Source organism: Gymnogyps californianus, chromosome 1, assembly GCF_018139145.2.
Source record: "Gymnogyps californianus isolate 813 chromosome 1, ASM1813914v2, whole genome shotgun sequence".
NCBI lineage: Eukaryota > Metazoa > Chordata > Aves > Accipitriformes > Cathartidae > Gymnogyps > Gymnogyps californianus.
In genome coordinates this window covers 87,141,834-87,161,189 of record NC_059471.1, presented here as the reverse complement: position 1 = coordinate 87,161,189, position 19,356 = coordinate 87,141,834, and the positions used below count along the sequence as shown (strand labels likewise).

Genomic DNA, 19,356 nt, shown 5'->3' with positions numbered 1-19,356 from the left:
ATAATTTTACCTACCTGTATATGATAAATCAATTTGAGTGAATGGTGTTAAAGTGGTAATAAAGAGCTCCGTCAGTGCCTGGGATATAATTTCCACAGTAAGTGGGGTCTCACTGACTATCTTCAATAGGGAGACATTTTAATAATAGGTAACATGAGGCCTGAATGCACATGATCTCATGTCTAGGAGCTGGATCATCTGCTATTTTATTACTCAGTGATTGCTTGGTAGCAAAAATATTTCTCCACATCCATCTGGATTTTGAAAGGTGTATCATGTCTGCAATTGTGCACTTGGACAGTGTTAGCATAACTGTTCATACACCTTTTCCCTTACTGTCCCACATGTTATTGTAATTCTGGTGCCAACCTGCTGTCAATAAAAGTCTGAATTTGGCTTTGAATGCTAACACAGAGGATTTCCTAGAAGACTCCAAGATTCAGAGTTTGTTCACAGCCTCTTCAAGCAGTAACAGATGGTATACAGGTCCCTCCAAACTGGTTACTGTAGTGCTGCCTGGGGAGTACAGATTTCCAAACTGATTTTGAAGTCTCGTGAGGCACTGAGAACATGACTGGAGGAACAGTGAGCACGGTGCTGCTATCCTGGGCTGTGTGAACGCGGAGGGCCTGGTGTTACGAATGACACAATGTGCCAAGGACCATACCAGACTAAAACAGGGTGTGGACAACACTCCCAGGATAAGCAGCTGCACTTACTGGAAGACATGATTAGAAATGAGGCAACAGCAGGTGCAACCTAGTTATGCGCAAGAACGACAGAACGCCCCAAAACCTTCCCACACACGCTGCTACCCTCAAATTACGGCAGTATGCTATAAGCTACTGCTTTTCAACCCCAGGCTGATCCCTCTAGGATGCTCTGTGGTGAGGCAATCAGGGTATGAATCCAGGCAGACATAATTTTCTGATGCTGTCTTTCAATCTTCTACCACTACAGAACATCCTACTCTCTTGGTGTTTCTACCTGGCTGCCAAAGCCACCCTTGCTTCTCACCGGGGAAAGGAGTTTTTTGCACAGTGTCTCCCAGGAAAATGTCACCGCAGCAACACATTGCAGAGACACAGACCATGCGCATCTTCCTTCTCAGGGTATCAGACCAGAAGGTCAGGGCTTAAGGCTGCTGTCACATAGGTTGGTACAGAACCATGACTTTGAGGGGGCAAGGAGGACACCATGTGGCAAATTTTGTAGCCTAGTGATAGCCTTTTTAACACAACTCTCCCTGAAAAATGGTTAGAAATAGTCTTTGTAAAGAAAAGACTACATTAAATACATTGCTGCTGCAGCTCCAAGCTATAAGCTTTTTGGGCCAAAAGACACAACCTTACTGATGAAGGCTGCAGAGCCACAGAATTAAAAAGTGAGGTTTTGACTCAGTGAGCAGCAGGCAGACAGGCATCTGGATAAGCTCTGGATCATCATGACTGCTGCAGTTTTCTGGTGCCTGCTGCCAGGTACATCTGTAAAAAAGAACATGGATTCAAAAACCAGCTGCTTGCCAAAACAGCTAGTTGGATAGGAACACTTCTGTGGATCCATGTCACTGGCAATTCTGGGAAACAACCTCCCCAACGCAATTGAGGACTGACCCTTTCTTTTTCCTGTCTGCAAACAGGATTTCTACTGCAGCAAACTAAACCAAAGGGACTCATTATTTTATATGTGCTGCTTTTTTAAACCCATGAAATATTAGACATTAAAAATAAACAGATGTAAAATGCTGTAAACCTGCAAATCCAAATGAAATGCCAACAGGGCTTTAGCACACACCGCAATATAGCAAAAACAGTAGAAATCACAAAAAATTAAATAGCCTTAAAATTAAAGTCTTTAGGGGAAATCCAATTATGTCAACAGGCTTTAGAAGAATGGTTTTGTTCCTGAGACCAATTTCATGCATTCCTGCCCCCTGTGAATTCAAACACCAAACGCAATGTTTAAAAAATTTTTTTAGTTTGCAGATTCTTAAGTTTCTTCTGATAGGGGACACAGACTCCTTAGTACCACATACTGGAGCTTACTGGCAGTACATTTGCTGCTTTTAGTTACCTTCTACGGCCTTCTCAGAAATAATCCAATGTCTGTGGACCAGAATCTGAAGGAGCTAATCAAAACCCCTGAGAGACAAGGAATTCTCTAAAGCAACAACAGTGATACCCATATGTGAATTGCTTTCAGATGACGAGAATGAGGCCTGATACACAGCAGGGAAAAAAGAACAGATGAACTTGTGATAAGAGCTGACAGAAGAAACCAAAATAACAACACATTACCTTGCTCTTGTTTGATCCTCTCTCTTTCTGCATAGCCAGCAGCAAGCATGTTAATTCTGTTTAGCCATCTGAAATAATATTAAAAAAAACAGTGATACCGATCTAGCCTCTTAAATTTTGGGTGCATTTCTACCAAAAAAAAAAGTTAGGAGCATCTGAAGGAGATTCAGGACAATGTTATTTTTCATATTAGACAGCTGTTTTCTTTGATCCTCTTACTCAGGGAGTCTCCAAAGATCTATGATTTTGCTGTTGAACAAACTGTTTTCACAGCAAAGATTTTATTTCAAATGGAAAACCATGTATGATGTCAAACATCTGTAAAATAAAGGATTTGGAGATAATCAAAGAGCTATTAAGTCTGCTGCTCACAGATATGTCATCACACCAATACTCCTGCTGTTCTGATTTCTTAAGAATAAACACCACTTTTCAGAGATTTAAGCAATATTTTAAGGCCTGAATTGGCAACTTAGCAGAGGAACAGAGCAGAAACCAGCAATAAAAAGAACAGGTTCACTCCCAAACAGACAGTGATGTTTAATTATGTCATTATGTGTTTTACAGCTTACCTACAGTGCCAAGCACAAAGAGAAGGAGGCATATCAGAATTCACTTTTGTGTTCGTGTCAGAGAAGCAGGGGGAGAAAAGACAGTTGCCTCAATGCAATTCATTTCTAAGGCTTTAACCTCAACTTAGACTTGAAAAAATGCTTCCATAAGCTGCATAAATTAAAATAAAAACCCACCAAACTATTGCTATTCTCATCTAGCAGGGCTGTCACTGCCAAGCATACACTCAACTGCCTGTAGCAGTGCACTGCTTCAACCTGCCCTCTTCCCCTATGGGGCTCTCAGTGTATTCATTATCCAAATGCTTACACTTAATCAAGTCCTCCATCAACGGGGCTTTAAACCACCATGACAATCTCCCGTGGTTGTCCATTCCATGGTACACCTGGAATTACTTGCTCCAGTCATCCCACAGTCAGGATTTGACCGGCCTGGTTTGCCAACCTACTGGCTTGCAATTTTACTGCGAGGGTATACAGAAGGACAACTGAAGTCAGGTTTGCGTTCTCTTCAGGAATGTGAAACCCTTGTTTCAGAAAACTGTGTCTGATGGGTTTCATTTGCATACTGTATGCACGGAAACAGGATTTAGTATTGTCTCAGCAAGAGATACACCTTTGTAATCACTCCTGCATACCAGCCTTCAAGACATTTCAGTGCAGGGTAAGCAGGCATCAGATCATAAAATACAGTTGCTCTCCTCGAAATTAACTCCTGTCACTGTCCTTCCACAAACAGTGACCACATGCATGATCTGTAAATCACGTTAATGGTCCATAAATCATTGTACATTGGGAAGAAAGCTAGAGATTTACACCTGAAGTGATTACAGAATACTTCATGTTAGCATCCAATCAAAATTTCTGCCAGCAGAATAGGGAAGCTGAAGAAGAGACTTAAAATTTCAGTTGTAATTGTTAGGAAGTGCCATACGCTTATAAAAATAACTGGCACATAGGAACAGAAATCCAACAAATCGTGTCTCAGACAATGATTTCACATCTTCACAGCAGAAAGGTGACCCACTATAAAGCTATCTTTTAGGTTCACATTCCTGATATGTGAAGGCTTTCTTTGGGGAATAAAGCTCAGCTGTCTCGACAGCTCTGCCAGCCCAAATCAGAGGCACTGAGGCAGGAAGCTCACCCAAAGCACTCCAGCCCTGTGCTGCCGAGGGACCAGCAGAGGCCACAGACTTGTCCATGTCCAAAGGGTAAAGCAGCACAAGACGACAAGCGCCTGCTCTGTCAAATGGCATGGCAGGCAGTGGACATGGCCCTTTGCTTGCCTCTTCCCTGTTTTGGATTTCATGTTCCCAATTCAGCTCATGGCTTATCACCCCCCTGCACAGCCAGCAGGGAACAGCCACCTACTGAACCCCTTTGGATAGGGCTGCTGACCACAAAGTATTAGATGACAGACCTATAAAGGTTCTCCTGTTGGAAAACTTCATTCCGTCCTAAATATGAGATAGCATTTCATGTTAAGTGTGCGTGAGAGTGAGGTAACCAATTAAAGTAACAAACACTTAATTGACAGTCAATTGATACTGCTTACAGCTATGGTAGATAATTCTTCCCAGAAAAATGTTATTTCCTGAAAAGTATAATCTAATGAGAACCCAGGAAATGTATACCAGTCTGAGAGAGAGACAGCAGACTGACTTCACATTTAATGATTTTCTGCAGGTCATGATCTGTGTCATGGTCTGGAATATCACCGGCAATGCCTGTGGGGTGAATGAGAAGATACTGATGTGGTTGTAACCTGTTAACAACTATGGCTTTTGAGCAGTTTGCTAGTTTAGAAACTAAAAGAATGGTATTGACTTATTCTGCAAATTATCCAATATGTGGCTGATTGATAAATCTTCTTCAGATATGGCTAGAATGGGTATGGTTAGAGAATTAATATTATTTTAATAAAGCATGGCTAGAGTTATGGTTCATCGAAGTTAGAATCATCTGAGAAATCCAACACACTGGGCTTGTATCACAGGGAAACGTAAAGATCTCCTGCAGAACAGAAGAGGAGTAAAACATGTGTGCTTTACAATGCACTGGGGACAAAAGTTCCAAGCGTACAGTTACACAAATATTCCTTACTATTAATATTAAAAGATACAAAGCCCTAGGACATAGGAAGATTTAAATCTTTTTTCCCTGTGGTGTGCTGTGTCCCGGTAGCCACTGTAACTTTTAGAGGGCAAGAGGCCAAGAAAATATTCCTTCCTTACTGCAAATGCAGCTTTAATTTTCTTGTGAGAATTATAAAATCTATGTTAGGTATGACAATAAATACAGTAGCACTGGTAGTTGCAGCAGTCATCTAGGTTTTCTTTTTGTTTTTTTTTTTTTTTCTTTTTAAGAATAGCACACACATTTCTTGTCAGTATTTAATTAAAACAATTTTATGACACATAGAACAGCATTAAAAAACCCCAATCTTTCTGTGGACCTCTACCTTCTGTAAAGAAGAGTGCACAGTACTGGCACTCTCACAGAATAGCAAGAAACATTTTTCTATCTTATCTCCCGCTCCAGGTAGCTGCAATGCTTTTATTTGAAGCAGGGTGTCAAATTGTCCTTAATCATAAAGCTCAAGGATATAGGATGAACTTGCTTTATGGGAATATGGATACCTTACAGTGTCTATAAGTACTGAACTGCAGTTTAACCAGAATGAAGAGGCCTGTAGACAAAGCAGGAGAATTTTTAGAGGCCTTCTTCAACTTGTCATCTTTCCTCTTGATCATAGAGCTACACTAAGGAAGAAAACTCTTACAAATGTCAATACTCAATGTCACAAAAAGAGAAAGAGGACAGCTCAGTTACAGCAGGTCAAGGAAGTTCTCAGACAAATATTCCACTTGAAGTTACTGACTGTATTTCCCTGCCTAGAAGATATAATTTTGGCAGCCACATATGTCATCACTTAAAAAATGGACAGTTTGGAATAAAAAGGAAGAATAAGAGTATTGTAAGTATTTAAGCCGGCCAACCCTGAAAAGGATGCATTTGTCTCTGAGCTGATGATTAGGATTTTTGAGTAAAGAACAAATAGTTGATAAAGCAGCAGGCACAGTTACCATGGAAAATCAAAATGAAGTTACATACAGTATCATCAAGTAGAAATATATGGACTGCCTTCAGAATATTTTCTTGGAATGGGAATAACAATGAATTTCCAAGCAAGATGTTTCTATGACTATACACTTACACTGGCAAAACAGTGCTTTGCATCAATAAAGGATATTCTGTCCTTCTTCTCACCCAGACTAAGCATGTTATATGGGTAGAAAGAACACTTTTGCTGGTGCAACCATGCAGGTGAAAGGAACTTCAGAACCCACAAGTTCAGTGATCATAGTTCTCCAGACTCCTTACCAGCATAATGGTGTGGCACAGTCATAAAAGTAGTAAGAAAATTTGAATAGTGACAGAGTTACCTGAGATTAAAATACCCATTTTACGTGAGTAGATACACACAAACAAAAACTTCATATCCTGCATACAGTTTTTTTTTTTAAAAACAACTAAATCATTTTATACAAGGGAAGAAGGAATTGAACAATTCTGAACTTTCAGATAGACTATGTATTAGCAGTTTTCCACTTCCGTTTCTTCTGCTTCAAGTATAAACAGAACTGAAATGACTGCATGATACATAATTAAAATGTATGTCAGAAACCTGACAAAAAAAAGAACAGAAATTGATCAAAACAGTCTTAATTTAACTTGATAACTTGATTCTGTGTTTGACTTCAGCTAGGCTACAAAATGCTTAGACAGGAAGTATTTTATCATCTCTGCATTTGAAAGATTATTTTTCAGTAACCCACTTTTTTCCCCAATATATTGAGTTAATTCAATGTTTGTGAAAGTGAACTACTTTTTCTAATACATGAAACAAAGAGAAAAAATAAAACTATTTGGTGAGACTCTGATGGCAACTCAGATGGCCAGAATTTCAAGTAATTCCATAGACCTTGACAGAGTTGCTTTAAATTTACATGTGAATAACTCAAATCAAAATTTGGTCAAGCTCATTCTAAATGAATTAATAAGCACTTATTTCAAAATATGCTAAAAAGACTTTGTGCTGGGAAGTTAAAAATCTTTTAGTACTTGGGTTTTAGACTGTGCAATATATTTTTAAGGAATTGATGCATATTTGCTGCTGCTTTCTGATTACTGAATGGTTATATAAATTTTTGTCCTTAGAAACAAGGTGCCTTGTCATACTGACTGAGGACCCGCTGACAGAAATGATTTATCTACTGCTGTAGTTCAGGGTATGCCGAACAGACCATGCCATTACTGTTTGCTGTGCAGCAAATTGCATTTTGAGTGACTGGCTTGACAGAATTATCAAGGAAAGGCAAGCCTAAAATTTTACAAACAAATAAAAAGGTTTTAAGTTTTCTAACTGAGGAGAGACTTTTGAAATGAGCCTTAGTCATGCATGAACTTTTGAAAAAAGGTTAACGGACAGCTATTTCTAAATGAAAGCAAGCATAGTATAGTATTGGCGTACTTTTCCAGTCAAATATTATCAGTAAAGAACTGGCTGTACCCTGAAGGTGCTCTGCCAGGTAGCTGAATCTAGTACACATAGGAGAGATTAAACCAGGATTATAGCACTTACTAACAGTTTTATGGATTGAGTTTTATCTCCTTTTTCCTCTGTTTTAAAAGCAATTTTGCTCAGCGAGGATGTCCACAGACATTATCTAAGATAGAACAATTCTCAGGTTACAATAATAGATTTTTGTTTGTGTCCTCTGTCATATGATGAAAATGGTGTATTATTTGGAACTGAATTAATTTCAGTTTATGTTGTTAAAATAAATAAAGCCCCAAATATTTGAATAGACATGAGATCCATGTTTTTAATTTACCATTCAAATCAATTAAGAGGAACTGTGTTTATTTTGTGCTGGTCTCAGTAATTTTTCTGAAAAAATTGCAGAAGTGGCCTAAAACAGGTACAGTAAAACTCAATACCCAAAGAACTAAGTCTAAGTCCTTGTTCTTTTTGAGTCGCTGAAATCTTCCCCACTAAATTCAATACAACCAAAATTTCACTTCAACATGTAGGTTAAATTCATGGCAGTAGAGAGAATCTGCAAAATTCATTCCTTGTAATCTCTACCTCCTTTTTCAAGACTGGCAGAAGCAAAATCAGTGGCTGCTTTAAATCTTTCTCCAACTTCTCATTCCCTCCAGGGCCAGAAATAGAAGCATCCCCAGAGCAAGCATCACATGTCTTTGGGAGTATGTTAGGAAGCAGAGTTGGAGATACTGCACCTTTGCAGGTGCTGCACAGCCAAAAGCAGAAACCTGGAATTCTGAAATTGTGTTTGGATGTTGTTTCACATACTGTATTTATTTCTTTTTAGAAAGAGGGAATCTTATTTCTAAAAATCTTCAAACCTTTGTTTAAAAAAAAGTAATTTTTGCATGAATTGAATATTTAGCATATGCAGCCACTCAGAAACAATGCTACTCTACACTTATCTTCTCAGCTATTAAACTTAACTTTTTAGATTAACATGTAATTTATTATCACTGTGTTATTATTAGTTTCAAGAAGTGGCACATTTAAGGAATGGTTCCTCGCACTTTGCTAGATTTCCTTACCTGTTCATATCGTCTAGATGTTCAGCAGCAAAATAAAAACTTTTGATCTTAGGATGGCAGGCTTTGAATGCGCTGTAGAGGAAAAACATAATTATAAAAATGTAATGGCACAACTCTTTTTTTTTAAATGTAAGAGTATGGTCACCAAGGAATGAGATGAGTTCAGATTTCCTGAGTTGTTGGATGCCCCCAAACAGTATATAAACATACAACTTTTAGGATTGTGCCAGATTTCACCAAGTAAAGTGCTCTTCAACTACCTCTTTGTAAATAATGCTTGATTCATAAATGCATAAATATTGTTCAACAATCACCTGCAGTGTACTATATTTGGATAAAGTTAACCAGTTAAGGATATAATTTTATGTATCAGGTAATTTTGCTGATATACCTACAGGTGTCAATTTTTTCTGAACAGAAAATTGACTGAACAATTTATTCGATACAACAGAACAACTCTCAGTGCTGGTGATTTCTCACATCCCAATGACCTTGACATCACCTTTAGCTCTAATGACCACGTTTCAAACAGAAAAATGTGATGCGCTGATTGACTTCTGAAAAGCTGTTATAAATCAACACTATGTTCTTGAGGTCATTCTAAGCAATGGGCAATTACATCTCATCTTTTCTTTCCACCAAAGTAACCAACATGACTGGGCCGACAGAATTACTGCATTTCAGACATAAAATGAAATAAATTACTAGAAAGAATTTTTTAACTATGTTGGATAAAGATTTATGGTGAAGTACTTGAAGATCCAGAAAATGCATCTGAAAGTAATTAATAATTTACAGTACAGAAGAATAATTTTTGAGAATAGCCTGAAAGTCTCTCTTAAAATAAGAACAAAAAGTGCATAACAGGCCCAAAGAAAATAAGGAAAATTGCAAACATGATACATGAATAACATCATCACCAGTCTTCTGAGACACAATGGATTTTATATATATATAAAGATACATATAAAATAATAAAGTAATTCTCACTCTCTCTAATCCATTGTGTCTCAGAAAAATGGTAATGATGTTCTTCATGTGTATCATGCTTGCAATTTTCAATATATATGTCTGTGTGTGTACATATATGTAAATATATGAAAATACGTTTTAAGAAACCAAGGATATGAAACTGATATCCAGGAAAGTTACTGCTAGTGAAGGTAACGTAAAATTGAGACAAAAAGAATTACTCTAACGCATTAGAGCATGACACAATGTTATGCAAGTGAAAGCAGACGTACAGTGACATCTGCTCAGTTTAGAAAGACATCATCAAGTTACTGAGACCCAAAACTCGACTTCTTAAAATTGTTACAGCATCTGTTGTCTGGATTCTTAGACTTTTTTTTCTTTATCTGCCATCCAAGCAAGGATTTTTATAGCCACATTTTATGTTCTAGTATCCAGTAGATACCAAATCAAGTAAAAAAAACCAATTTAAGCAGGGTGCAATTCTGAGAAATGAGTTGACTTTATGCTGCTGTCCCAACAAAAAGAAAAGATGAAGCACTTCAGCAATGTAGCCCAAGAACACAGGACAATAAGCCCTGTTTTCATTTTCTGCCCTTTGAGACCATCATGAAGAGTAGAGTTCATCCTGAAGAGATATGTAGACCAACTGATACAAGGTCAGTGTCTTCTTTAGAACCGTATGTACTACAAATCATACCATTTTACTTTTGCAATTGCTTTTCTGTACAAATTTCAGTGATTCCACAGTCTTGATAAACTCAAAAGAGCAGTAAAAACCATTAGAAGGCAAGGCAAAAAGTTTTCAACAACAATGACTCTAAAAATATCTCTGTGGGAGTATGCACCTGTCACATGGCTACATATGCTTCAATTTGCATCTAAATAAAAAATGGATTTGTGCAATGGCACAAATCTGGACAGCAGCACACACAGCTAGGTGAGAAGAAAAGTCATTTGAAAGCTTTAGGTCGTACCTCAAAAATACAGCAAATCACTGTCATCGTCTTTTTTTTACTCTGCCTTGGGACTGATACACTGTGTCAGCAAATTTTGAGATGATGCTAACTAATTCAGAGTTACATTAAAGATTGATGCCTGGCCATGAACTTGCAGACTTTTTTATTTGGATGGCGTCTTTATTATGCTTGAAGGTCTTTATTGAGCTTGAAGGTATCACATACACACACTCCAATTCCCAACAAACAAACAAAACCCTTCCCACCAAACAGAAAGGAAACAAAAAAAGAAAGGAAAACTAAGAAAATAAAGGGACAGAAGCAGGCCGGCAGCCTTCTTGCTCTTAATTCATTTTGCTCTAGTCAAGCACTGTGATTCATGATAAAGTAAAAAAACCTTCTTCAGGAAAGATGGCACACAGAAACCACACTGAATTTGCCTGTTCTGTATGAGCTTATTCTGTGATACAACTAAATGATCATTGTAACGAAGTCCATTATGTCACTGTTTTAAGGGAAAACCTTGTCCTTTGTTCCACTGTTTCTATTGTATCATTGCATTATTTTTTGAGCATACTTACTATTTCTTGCGGCATTCACTGGCTCTGTCAATTTTAAATTCAGGTAGACTGATGAATCCTTCCGCCTTTTCATCCTGCAAAGATAGTTCTAGATATTACTGTTGTTAAGGTATCAGAAAAAAACCGCACCACACTGAAAACTTAAAGATATTTTCACTTGCCTGCTTCTTTCATAAGGAATACCAATATATGCTCTGCTCTGGCAAACCTCCCACAGAAGTCACTGGGACTTTTGCCAAAGTAGTAAGACAGATCCCTTGGTGTAAAATACAATTTTAAATACCCAGTTTTCTCAAACAATTTTACAGCTGAACCAGCATTTGAAAATATACAAAATGACCAAATGTATTCAGGCAATTAGTTACTGTAATTAGTTAATTTTGGGGGAAGATGGACTAATTAGTAAGGAGAAATGCAGCCTACTGTAAGAAATAGGGAAAAAAGCAATTTCAATGTGTGCTGTTTACCATCTTTATATGATATCACAGCTAAGAGGCACGATACCTCTTCAGCTACTTTCATCTCTCTCCAACACTCAAGATAGAAGGCATCTGACCTTTCTCCCCTCTCCTCTCAAGACTTGCACATAGTTTATTTCATCAGATATTCAATCTCCCTCGACTGTTCACAATTTGAAAGCATTATTTATTTTAAGCCACTAATACATCAATAACGCAGACTCTCTTATTTAACTGCTCATAACTTTGCATGAGAAATTAATACAGAATCATGAAAGAGAAGCTGCAGAAAACACAAATGTACGTTAAGGAATTCCACAGAATTACATCTTTTTCTCAGAATCTCCATGGTTATTTATGCTACATATGCAGTCCGTATTACTATATGATTTCTTAAAAATAAATAAATAAAAGACACAAATCAGCATATAAAACCGGAACCAGAGTTGTTCTGTGGAAGGTACAAGGTTGCAACAGGTTCTGCATTAGCAGGCATTTTAAAATTGAAAGGACACCGTTTAGAATAATCTTGCTATTTCTTTTTTGCATGGTTGCCTAAGGAAACAAAATTTTGGCAAGAGCACTGTTTGCTTGTCTGTCCATCTGCCACTGAGGCTCCCCTGGCCAGCTTTTGAATCTATTGGTGATTGCAGACACTTCAGTGAGGCAGCTGAGGTCTCAAAAATAACTGAGTCTCAGCAAGTCTCAGGGAAACTTGGGATGGGGGGAGACAGAGGCACTCAGACCACTGGCCTCTCCACAGGAAAGTAAGGCACAACTCAGTGGTTCCACACGCTCCTTGGTTACGGCCGGTGACCAGTCATCGCACTTGTAGATATGAATTACTGCCCTGATGAAGACCTCGTAGTAGACCTTGAGGAGGGAGGATGGAGAGGAGGGAGTTAGGGTTACCGATCTGAAGCTGGGATCGAGGCACAAATGGGATGAGTCTGTGGGAAAACAGGCTTTGGTAACTCTGTTTATGGAACAACTTGCTTTCTGTCTACTCAGGGAAAAGTTGGGGATCACAATACTTTAAAAAGGTTATGTACAAATGCTTGGAGTGATTAAAAGAACAAGTCCAGGACTGAGTGCACCCACATGTGGGCAATGATTTTATCTCAGGATATTTACTAATGAGACTAATAGGGTTTAAAATTAAGGTTTCCTAACTCACTGGCAAAAAGCTTTTTTGCTAAAGCTGATGTAAATAAACGTGTACTAATGCAGAACATGTTGCACAATCAAAGCTGTACACAATTCAGTTGGGCTGCTCTGGCACTCTTAAATTCAGCATATATGAGCACTGAAATCATATCAAAAGCTACAAAGAAGGAACGACAGGAGAACACAACTGAAGAAAACAAAAGCATCTTCCTTAATTGCCAGAGGTTTTGGTGATTTACTAGCGCAGATAAACAAGGAACACCAGGCAGCACATCATTAAAGTTTAGACTCCCATGACTAAGCTTGAATGACAGGATTAAATAACTACCTTTCCCCTTTCAAGAGTTTGAGGATAGATTTATTCTAAACTGGTGAGAGCAGGACACAGGAAAGTGTGTTATTTCTCCTTGTAGTAAAAGGTGAATTTGAAGGATCAAGTATCTCTGGACCTTAATGGTAATTTAGTCAGGCAGTTAATATTAATTTCAGTATGATTATTTGGGTGAATAAAGTTATTCACATATATAAGCACTCGAAGCACTGGCTTCCCACTAAATCATGACAACAGCACTACACAGGGTATTTGTTAAGACAATGAGCACACATGCTTACCTCTTCATTGATATACCAATATAGAGATGTATCCTTCAGGACAAACCAGTATTTTTTCCATTTCTGGGAGAAATAACTCTTGGCATCTTTCTTTTTCCAAAGCCAGCCTTCACAGTCCCCTCGACCAAGATCTTTACATGAGATCCGTCTTTTGCTTTTACCAGGAATAGGAGCTGAAAATGACAATGAGTTGATGTGAAAGCATTTGACTTCTCCACTTAAATCAACAAGACAGCTAGTCAGAAAACACTATATATTTGCTTAAGAAAATTAATTAAAAATTTCAACCTCAATTTGCCATAAATAAATTATTACAAACATTCTATTTTGACCACAGAGTCTATGCAAGGCACCATAAGTTAAAAACCAAAACAAACCAAAACAAACCATGTTCAGCACCTCAGAGAGCTCATATTCTATGGCTAAGACAAAAAAAAAAAAAAAGCAACACAGAAAGAGAAGACATTATAGAGAAAAGAAAGGCAAGATATTTAAAAATAAGAAAAATGGTTATTTGTAATTTTCAAAAAATTAATATTTCACATCAGATTAAAGCACACAGCATATAAATTAATGTACTTCCACACTTGGCTGCCAAATACAACTATGTAAGTACTTCACAGGTATTCAAAAACCTCTCTTTGCAGCTCCTTTTGCAACTAAACAGTTAATAAGGCCTTTGCACTTCTAAATCAAAGGAGGACAATTTACTGTGATATAAATTACCTGACAGCTTAGGTAATGAGCAAGGGCTGCAGTAAAGCATTACATGCACACAGCTGGAAAAACCAGCCCTGGCCCCAAAGAGACTAGAGTCTAAGTATTCAAAAAAAAGACAACAGCAGATATATGCAGGTAGAGGAGCATTAGGAAACCATGAGACATCAGTAATGGACTAACACCTTCTCAACATGATCAACTGAACTAAACATTGGATTGGAGCTAACAAGTTCTAGTTCCTCAGATACTGCAATACCGTAAACATTAATGTTGGCAATTCCCTTCCTACCAATACATGAAAACAAATTTAATTTTTACCTTTGTTCTTCTTTTTACTTTTCTGCTGTAGAGAAGACTGCTGAAATGTCTACAAGAAAATCAAAACGGAAGAAGTGAAAACACAGTGTTTATATTCAACCACATCCTTATAAAAGAAGTTTAATGTTGCAAACACTGAAGTCATCACCAGGTAACACCAGCCAACAGGCTTTTAGGCCTAAGAAAAAAGGTAATTTTAGTTCATCTGTTCGTAAGGTTGTAAAGCAAAAGCACACAGTGAAGCATCTTAAAATAGACCACAAATTAGTTTGCCAAAACAACTGAAGTTTCTCTCTAAAATGGTCGCTCTTCTCTTGTTCTGTTAATAAGGAAGGAATATCTCCCTTTGATTAGTATGATAGTGAAGCTACACAGCCCGTGCATTTCTAATACATTGTCTAATTAAGGTCTTCTTGACACAAATATGCAAATATGCAAATAAACACACTGCCTAATGCAGGTGTGAAGGCATTTATACGATAGCCTTCAGAACATCAGACAATGTGCTCAGAAACGGGCCTAATATTTTTAAAGACACCAATAAAATTCTGCTATATCACAACTCAGAAAAAGTCTCCCAAATAAATATTCTGAAATAGAAAACACTTTATTTTTTACCAGGTTTTGACTGGAAGTATTTCCCTCCAGTTGATCCACTCCCATGAACCAACCCATTGCACTGGCACTGAGACAGGATGGAAATTATTCCTTTACTTTAAGATCCTAGCTTATTAAAAATGGCAATACATATTAACACATTTTATGGTCATTTCTGTTAAAAATTTTGACTCAGAACATCACCACTACTCTAGAAAATAAAAAAAAAATTCTGTAATTAATCACTCCAAAATTTAAAGACATGATTTTAGTTGTTTTGAATTTTCTTTTTCTATAGACAAATGTATTAGTGCTGAAACTAGGAAAAGGCCACATTAGAGTATCTGAGTATTAAAACCTCTTATTTCAGCTTACCATGGATCAATACAAAAATCAAAGCTTTTGTGCCACCTGATAAAAATAAATCTAAGCAAAAGCACTGACAGCCCTGTGAGCCCAAATCCTCTTCCTAGCAGATAAGACAAACCCTCACCCCAGCTTACAAGGCTCCCTTTCCAATTCAAAGAGCTGCTTTTCTTTTCATTTTCTCCTCCCCGCTTCCTGTACACCTGAGCTTATATGCAGGAGGCTGAGGCTCAGCTTCCAAGGAATGTCTCGCCTCACAGCTGAGACATTCTAAAGCAGCAAATACTAACATGTCCATGGGGATAAATTATCAGCAATACAATGATAATTAAGTGTAATATAAAAAATTAACTGACTCAGTAGATGTGCTGATCCCTTGTAGACCGTATCTGAAGAAAGCTACTCAACTGTATTGCCACCTCAGATGGTCAAAATAGGCCTCCACTGGGAAGAAAAAAGGAGCCCATTTGTTTTCTTTCCCTGGCTCTTGTCCTTTTTCTTCTGCTACCGGTATCAATTCAATCAGCACCAGCTCTCAGCAAGCTGAGCGCGCAACACCATCCCAACTTACATCACATAAAATATTTCGACCTGTGTAGGACTAAGAGAGATCTTTATGGCCCAGGAATAACAGAGTGACTGGGCAGAAGTGTGTAAATAACTCCCTCTTACCTAATTCAAAGTGGTTGAAAAAACACACCCACGCACAAACCCAAAACTTTAGCACTTCTCAGTTCACAACCCAGACAATTTCATTCTGCTGCTTGACACTTCTGCACTAATATTTTCACAGTGCCAAAACAGAAAAGGAAAACCTCTGCTTGGTTTTCTTATAAGTGATTCTGAAAGCAGATGAGAACAATATGAAAAGCCTTCTCTTGAAACGTTTCGTCTGTAAACTGAACCTGCAAACGTGAGCTCGCACCTCTCAAATTCTGAGTCAGTTTTTGGGAAGAAAGGGTAATGAAGGGGTATCAGTTTTTAATAGGAAGACAGCATGTAATTTAGACGTCTAGCCATTTTTCCATACATTATGTCATATTGCAAAATAGAAAGGTTTTATTAAATTCCGTTATTATTCTAAATTAGCTCATTAAATTAAATTATAATTAAGGAAAAAATTTATAACTGAGGGAAGTTCCTGGAAACTATTCAACTGACTTCAGTGATTTTAGCTAACACTTTAGATTATTTTACACAGACTTCAGCCTTCAAGTTTGTTCATCCTTTGCAAAAACAGCAGCAGCTATTTATTTTTTTTTACCCTTAAGATGTATAAGCAGTATGTATTACTCAGTGCCATTCAGTTTCAAACTCACATGATATGTAATCCAAAAAAACCCAAGTGAGGATGAAATCTAAAAATGCTTCTTCTGTTGCTTTTTTTAGGAAATCATGGAATGCAATCTGCAGCCTCTTCCCAGTTATTAGATAAGGCTTAATGACATTTTCTCAGTGCTGTTTAGAATCACAGAATGATGAAGGAGGTCATGTCCCTCCTCCTGCTCAGAGCAAGGCTTGCTTTGAAGCCAACGCTGGATCATGTTCTTCAGGGTCATCTCCAGCCTAGATCCAACTATCTCCAAAGAGGGAGATTCCACAACCTCTTTAAGTGACCTGTCCTAATGTTGGCCACCATAATGTTTCCCTTTTACAGCTTAATTCTGTGGTGTGGCAAATATGGAAATAATATAAATACTTCTTTTTAATGCCACAAACCCTAAAAATATGGATTCACACCAAAGCCAGAAATTTAGTTGTACTAAAGCAAGTTTGCTGCAAGATACTGTTTAATCACCCGCCCACGAGGCCAGATTTCAACGTATGTTCACTGCATTTTGATTCTGATACATCTTGAGCTTTGAGCAACTGCCTTCACATACATCTTGTCCCAGTTTCCAAGAATTCATCTCTCCTACTAATTCTGAGAGCAAGCATGAAATGAAATAGAAAACAGCATTCTATATTAAAGAAAGTTGTTAGTAACTCAAAATAATAAATAAAATGGAAACAAGACTGCCACTGAAAAGATGAAATAGATGAATACCTTAACCCAAATGGAAATTGTCACTCCTGAAGAAAATTTGAAACTGTTTAATCATATTCTGAATTATATGCTTTCCAGTCACCCAAAATACAATGCAAAACTTTCCATTATCCAAAAGCAAGGTGTCACTTGATGTTTAACATATATCAAAACTCCCTTGAATACCCTGAACCTCAGTTTTTTTGGATGCAATAATTTTCTCCTGTAATATATGATGTTTGAGCTTGTCATATTTAGTAATATACCTTAACTAAGCCCTCTCACAAATGCACATCTAAGTAGAATATCAAAGAAATATTTTAGGTATATATATGTCTGCCTTTGCTATCAGCAGCCTCCAAAGCACATGCATTTCAAGAGGAACAAAACATCGTTTATTAAGGGGATTTTGGCTGTTTCTGTTTTTTTAACAAAGATGCTAGCCTACCTCTAGCCCTACCTTTCTGAGGGCTTAGCTGCACATTCCAATAGCCAATGGAGACTTCATTGTGCATTGAAGAGCCATAACAGTTCCTCTCTTCCTGCAACTGTTCACTACCAAACTTGTAGGTTATATTTACTTTAACACTCTTCAAAATGATTGACAGTTCCGAAAGCCCATCAGAAGACTGCACAGCTGTAAAGAGCCTGTAAATCTGCCCTAGGGTATGCTTTTCCATGCTTTTAGCATTATAGCACAGTAATACAGCTACATAGTAAAAAACTTCCAGGTGGAGCCTCACATTAACAAAAGAGGTCACCAACGACCTATAACTGTATTTGTTCCTTTAGCAAGAAAATAATCACATATAGATGGTATAATCAACAGTATCTGCATGCACACAGTCATGCATCAGCATCTTCATATGTACAACACAAAATTTTCAAGAAATAAGACTATCAGGTTTTTCTCTCATCCTTAGAGTTATCCAGGTTTCTGTCTGCTTTCAGCTCTTGGGATGAAGTATTCATTCTTGGTTAGTACCATGCCTTCTGTATATTTGCTCAGAAGGGAAGCAAGATTGAAAGTTATTCATTAATATTCAGAAGCCTGAAAATATGAGTATTTATTATGAACTACTTAGTAGTAATTTGATAGCTCTCTATTTCGAAAAACGTATTTAAATAAAAGTGTTAAATAACTTAAGTTTCAATTAATTTATTTGTTTCATGCCAAATAGGAAACTTAATAAAATGATCTTCCAATATCAATACTAAATTGGAGTGAAACCACTAGCAGGAGAGATGAATATTTGATAAAACTCATGTTACAATGAAAGCTACAAAATTTCTATTCCAGTTGATACCTCAAATAAAAGTAGAAGACAAGTAGACTAGTTATCAAAACTATTGACTGGTTATTTTGCCAAACTTTAAGAGTCTGAGGAGGAAGTCTAAAGATTTGAGGTCAAACTGTTCCTATAAGAGAGCTTCTCTAACATCTAATATAAATTCAATGTGTGACCAACAGAACGTGACATCCATGTCCAAAAAATAGATATATTCTAATAGTTACACGAACCCCTTCATGGTTACAGAATCTGTAGGTCTACCAAAAAACCACCATAACTGAAGCTTCTCTGAAGATCTAGATTGGCCATAGCAATTAGTACAAAATTGGAGAATTCCTAAAATCCTCTTTCAAATGCTTATTTGTCTCTTCACTTTTCTTCAGTGATTTTCCACTCATTCATTTTTGGAAAGCTGGAAGAGAGAACCAGGTTATGGAAATAATAATCTCCAATTCTTTTACCTGAATTTGAGCTCAGTCTGATTGGGAAGGAAAACGGCAGGTATCTTTATAGTTTTTTTGAGAGCTCAAGTCAAATATAATTTTTCTCAAGCTGCAAGTTTAGACACCAAGGAACTATTTACAGTCAGACAGTTCCCCTCTGTCACTGTGAGATAACTTTCTCTAGTTTCAGCAGAGTAGCTTGTAACATTTCTGATTACTGAAACTTTCTGCTGCAGATGCAAAAGCCAGCGTGTGGAAAAAAAATGAAAGCTGGTGCTGCCAATTATTTGATTGATCTCTCATGCTCAATACTTTGTGAACACTGGCAGTGTT

At 37.4% G+C, this 19,356-nt stretch overlaps 1 protein-coding gene across 4 annotated transcripts in view; it reads right to left on the bottom strand.

The window, feature by feature from the left end:
* Positions 1-19,356, bottom strand: part of CNKSR2 (connector enhancer of kinase suppressor of Ras 2) — a 221,156-nt gene that overhangs the window by 46,281 nt on the left and 155,519 nt on the right. For all 4 annotated transcript variants that reach the window (XM_050894846.1, XM_050894853.1, XM_050894859.1 and 1 more), the window contains 5 exons: positions 14,300-14,348; positions 13,262-13,434; positions 11,025-11,098; positions 8,513-8,584; positions 2,298-2,365 (listed from right to left, as the gene is read on the bottom strand). In XM_050894846.1, the coding sequence (XP_050750803.1) occupies positions 2,298-2,365; positions 8,513-8,584; positions 11,025-11,098; positions 13,262-13,434; positions 14,300-14,348 (436 nt within the window). The remainder of the gene's footprint in view (positions 1-2,297; positions 2,366-8,512; positions 8,585-11,024; positions 11,099-13,261; positions 13,435-14,299; positions 14,349-19,356) is intronic.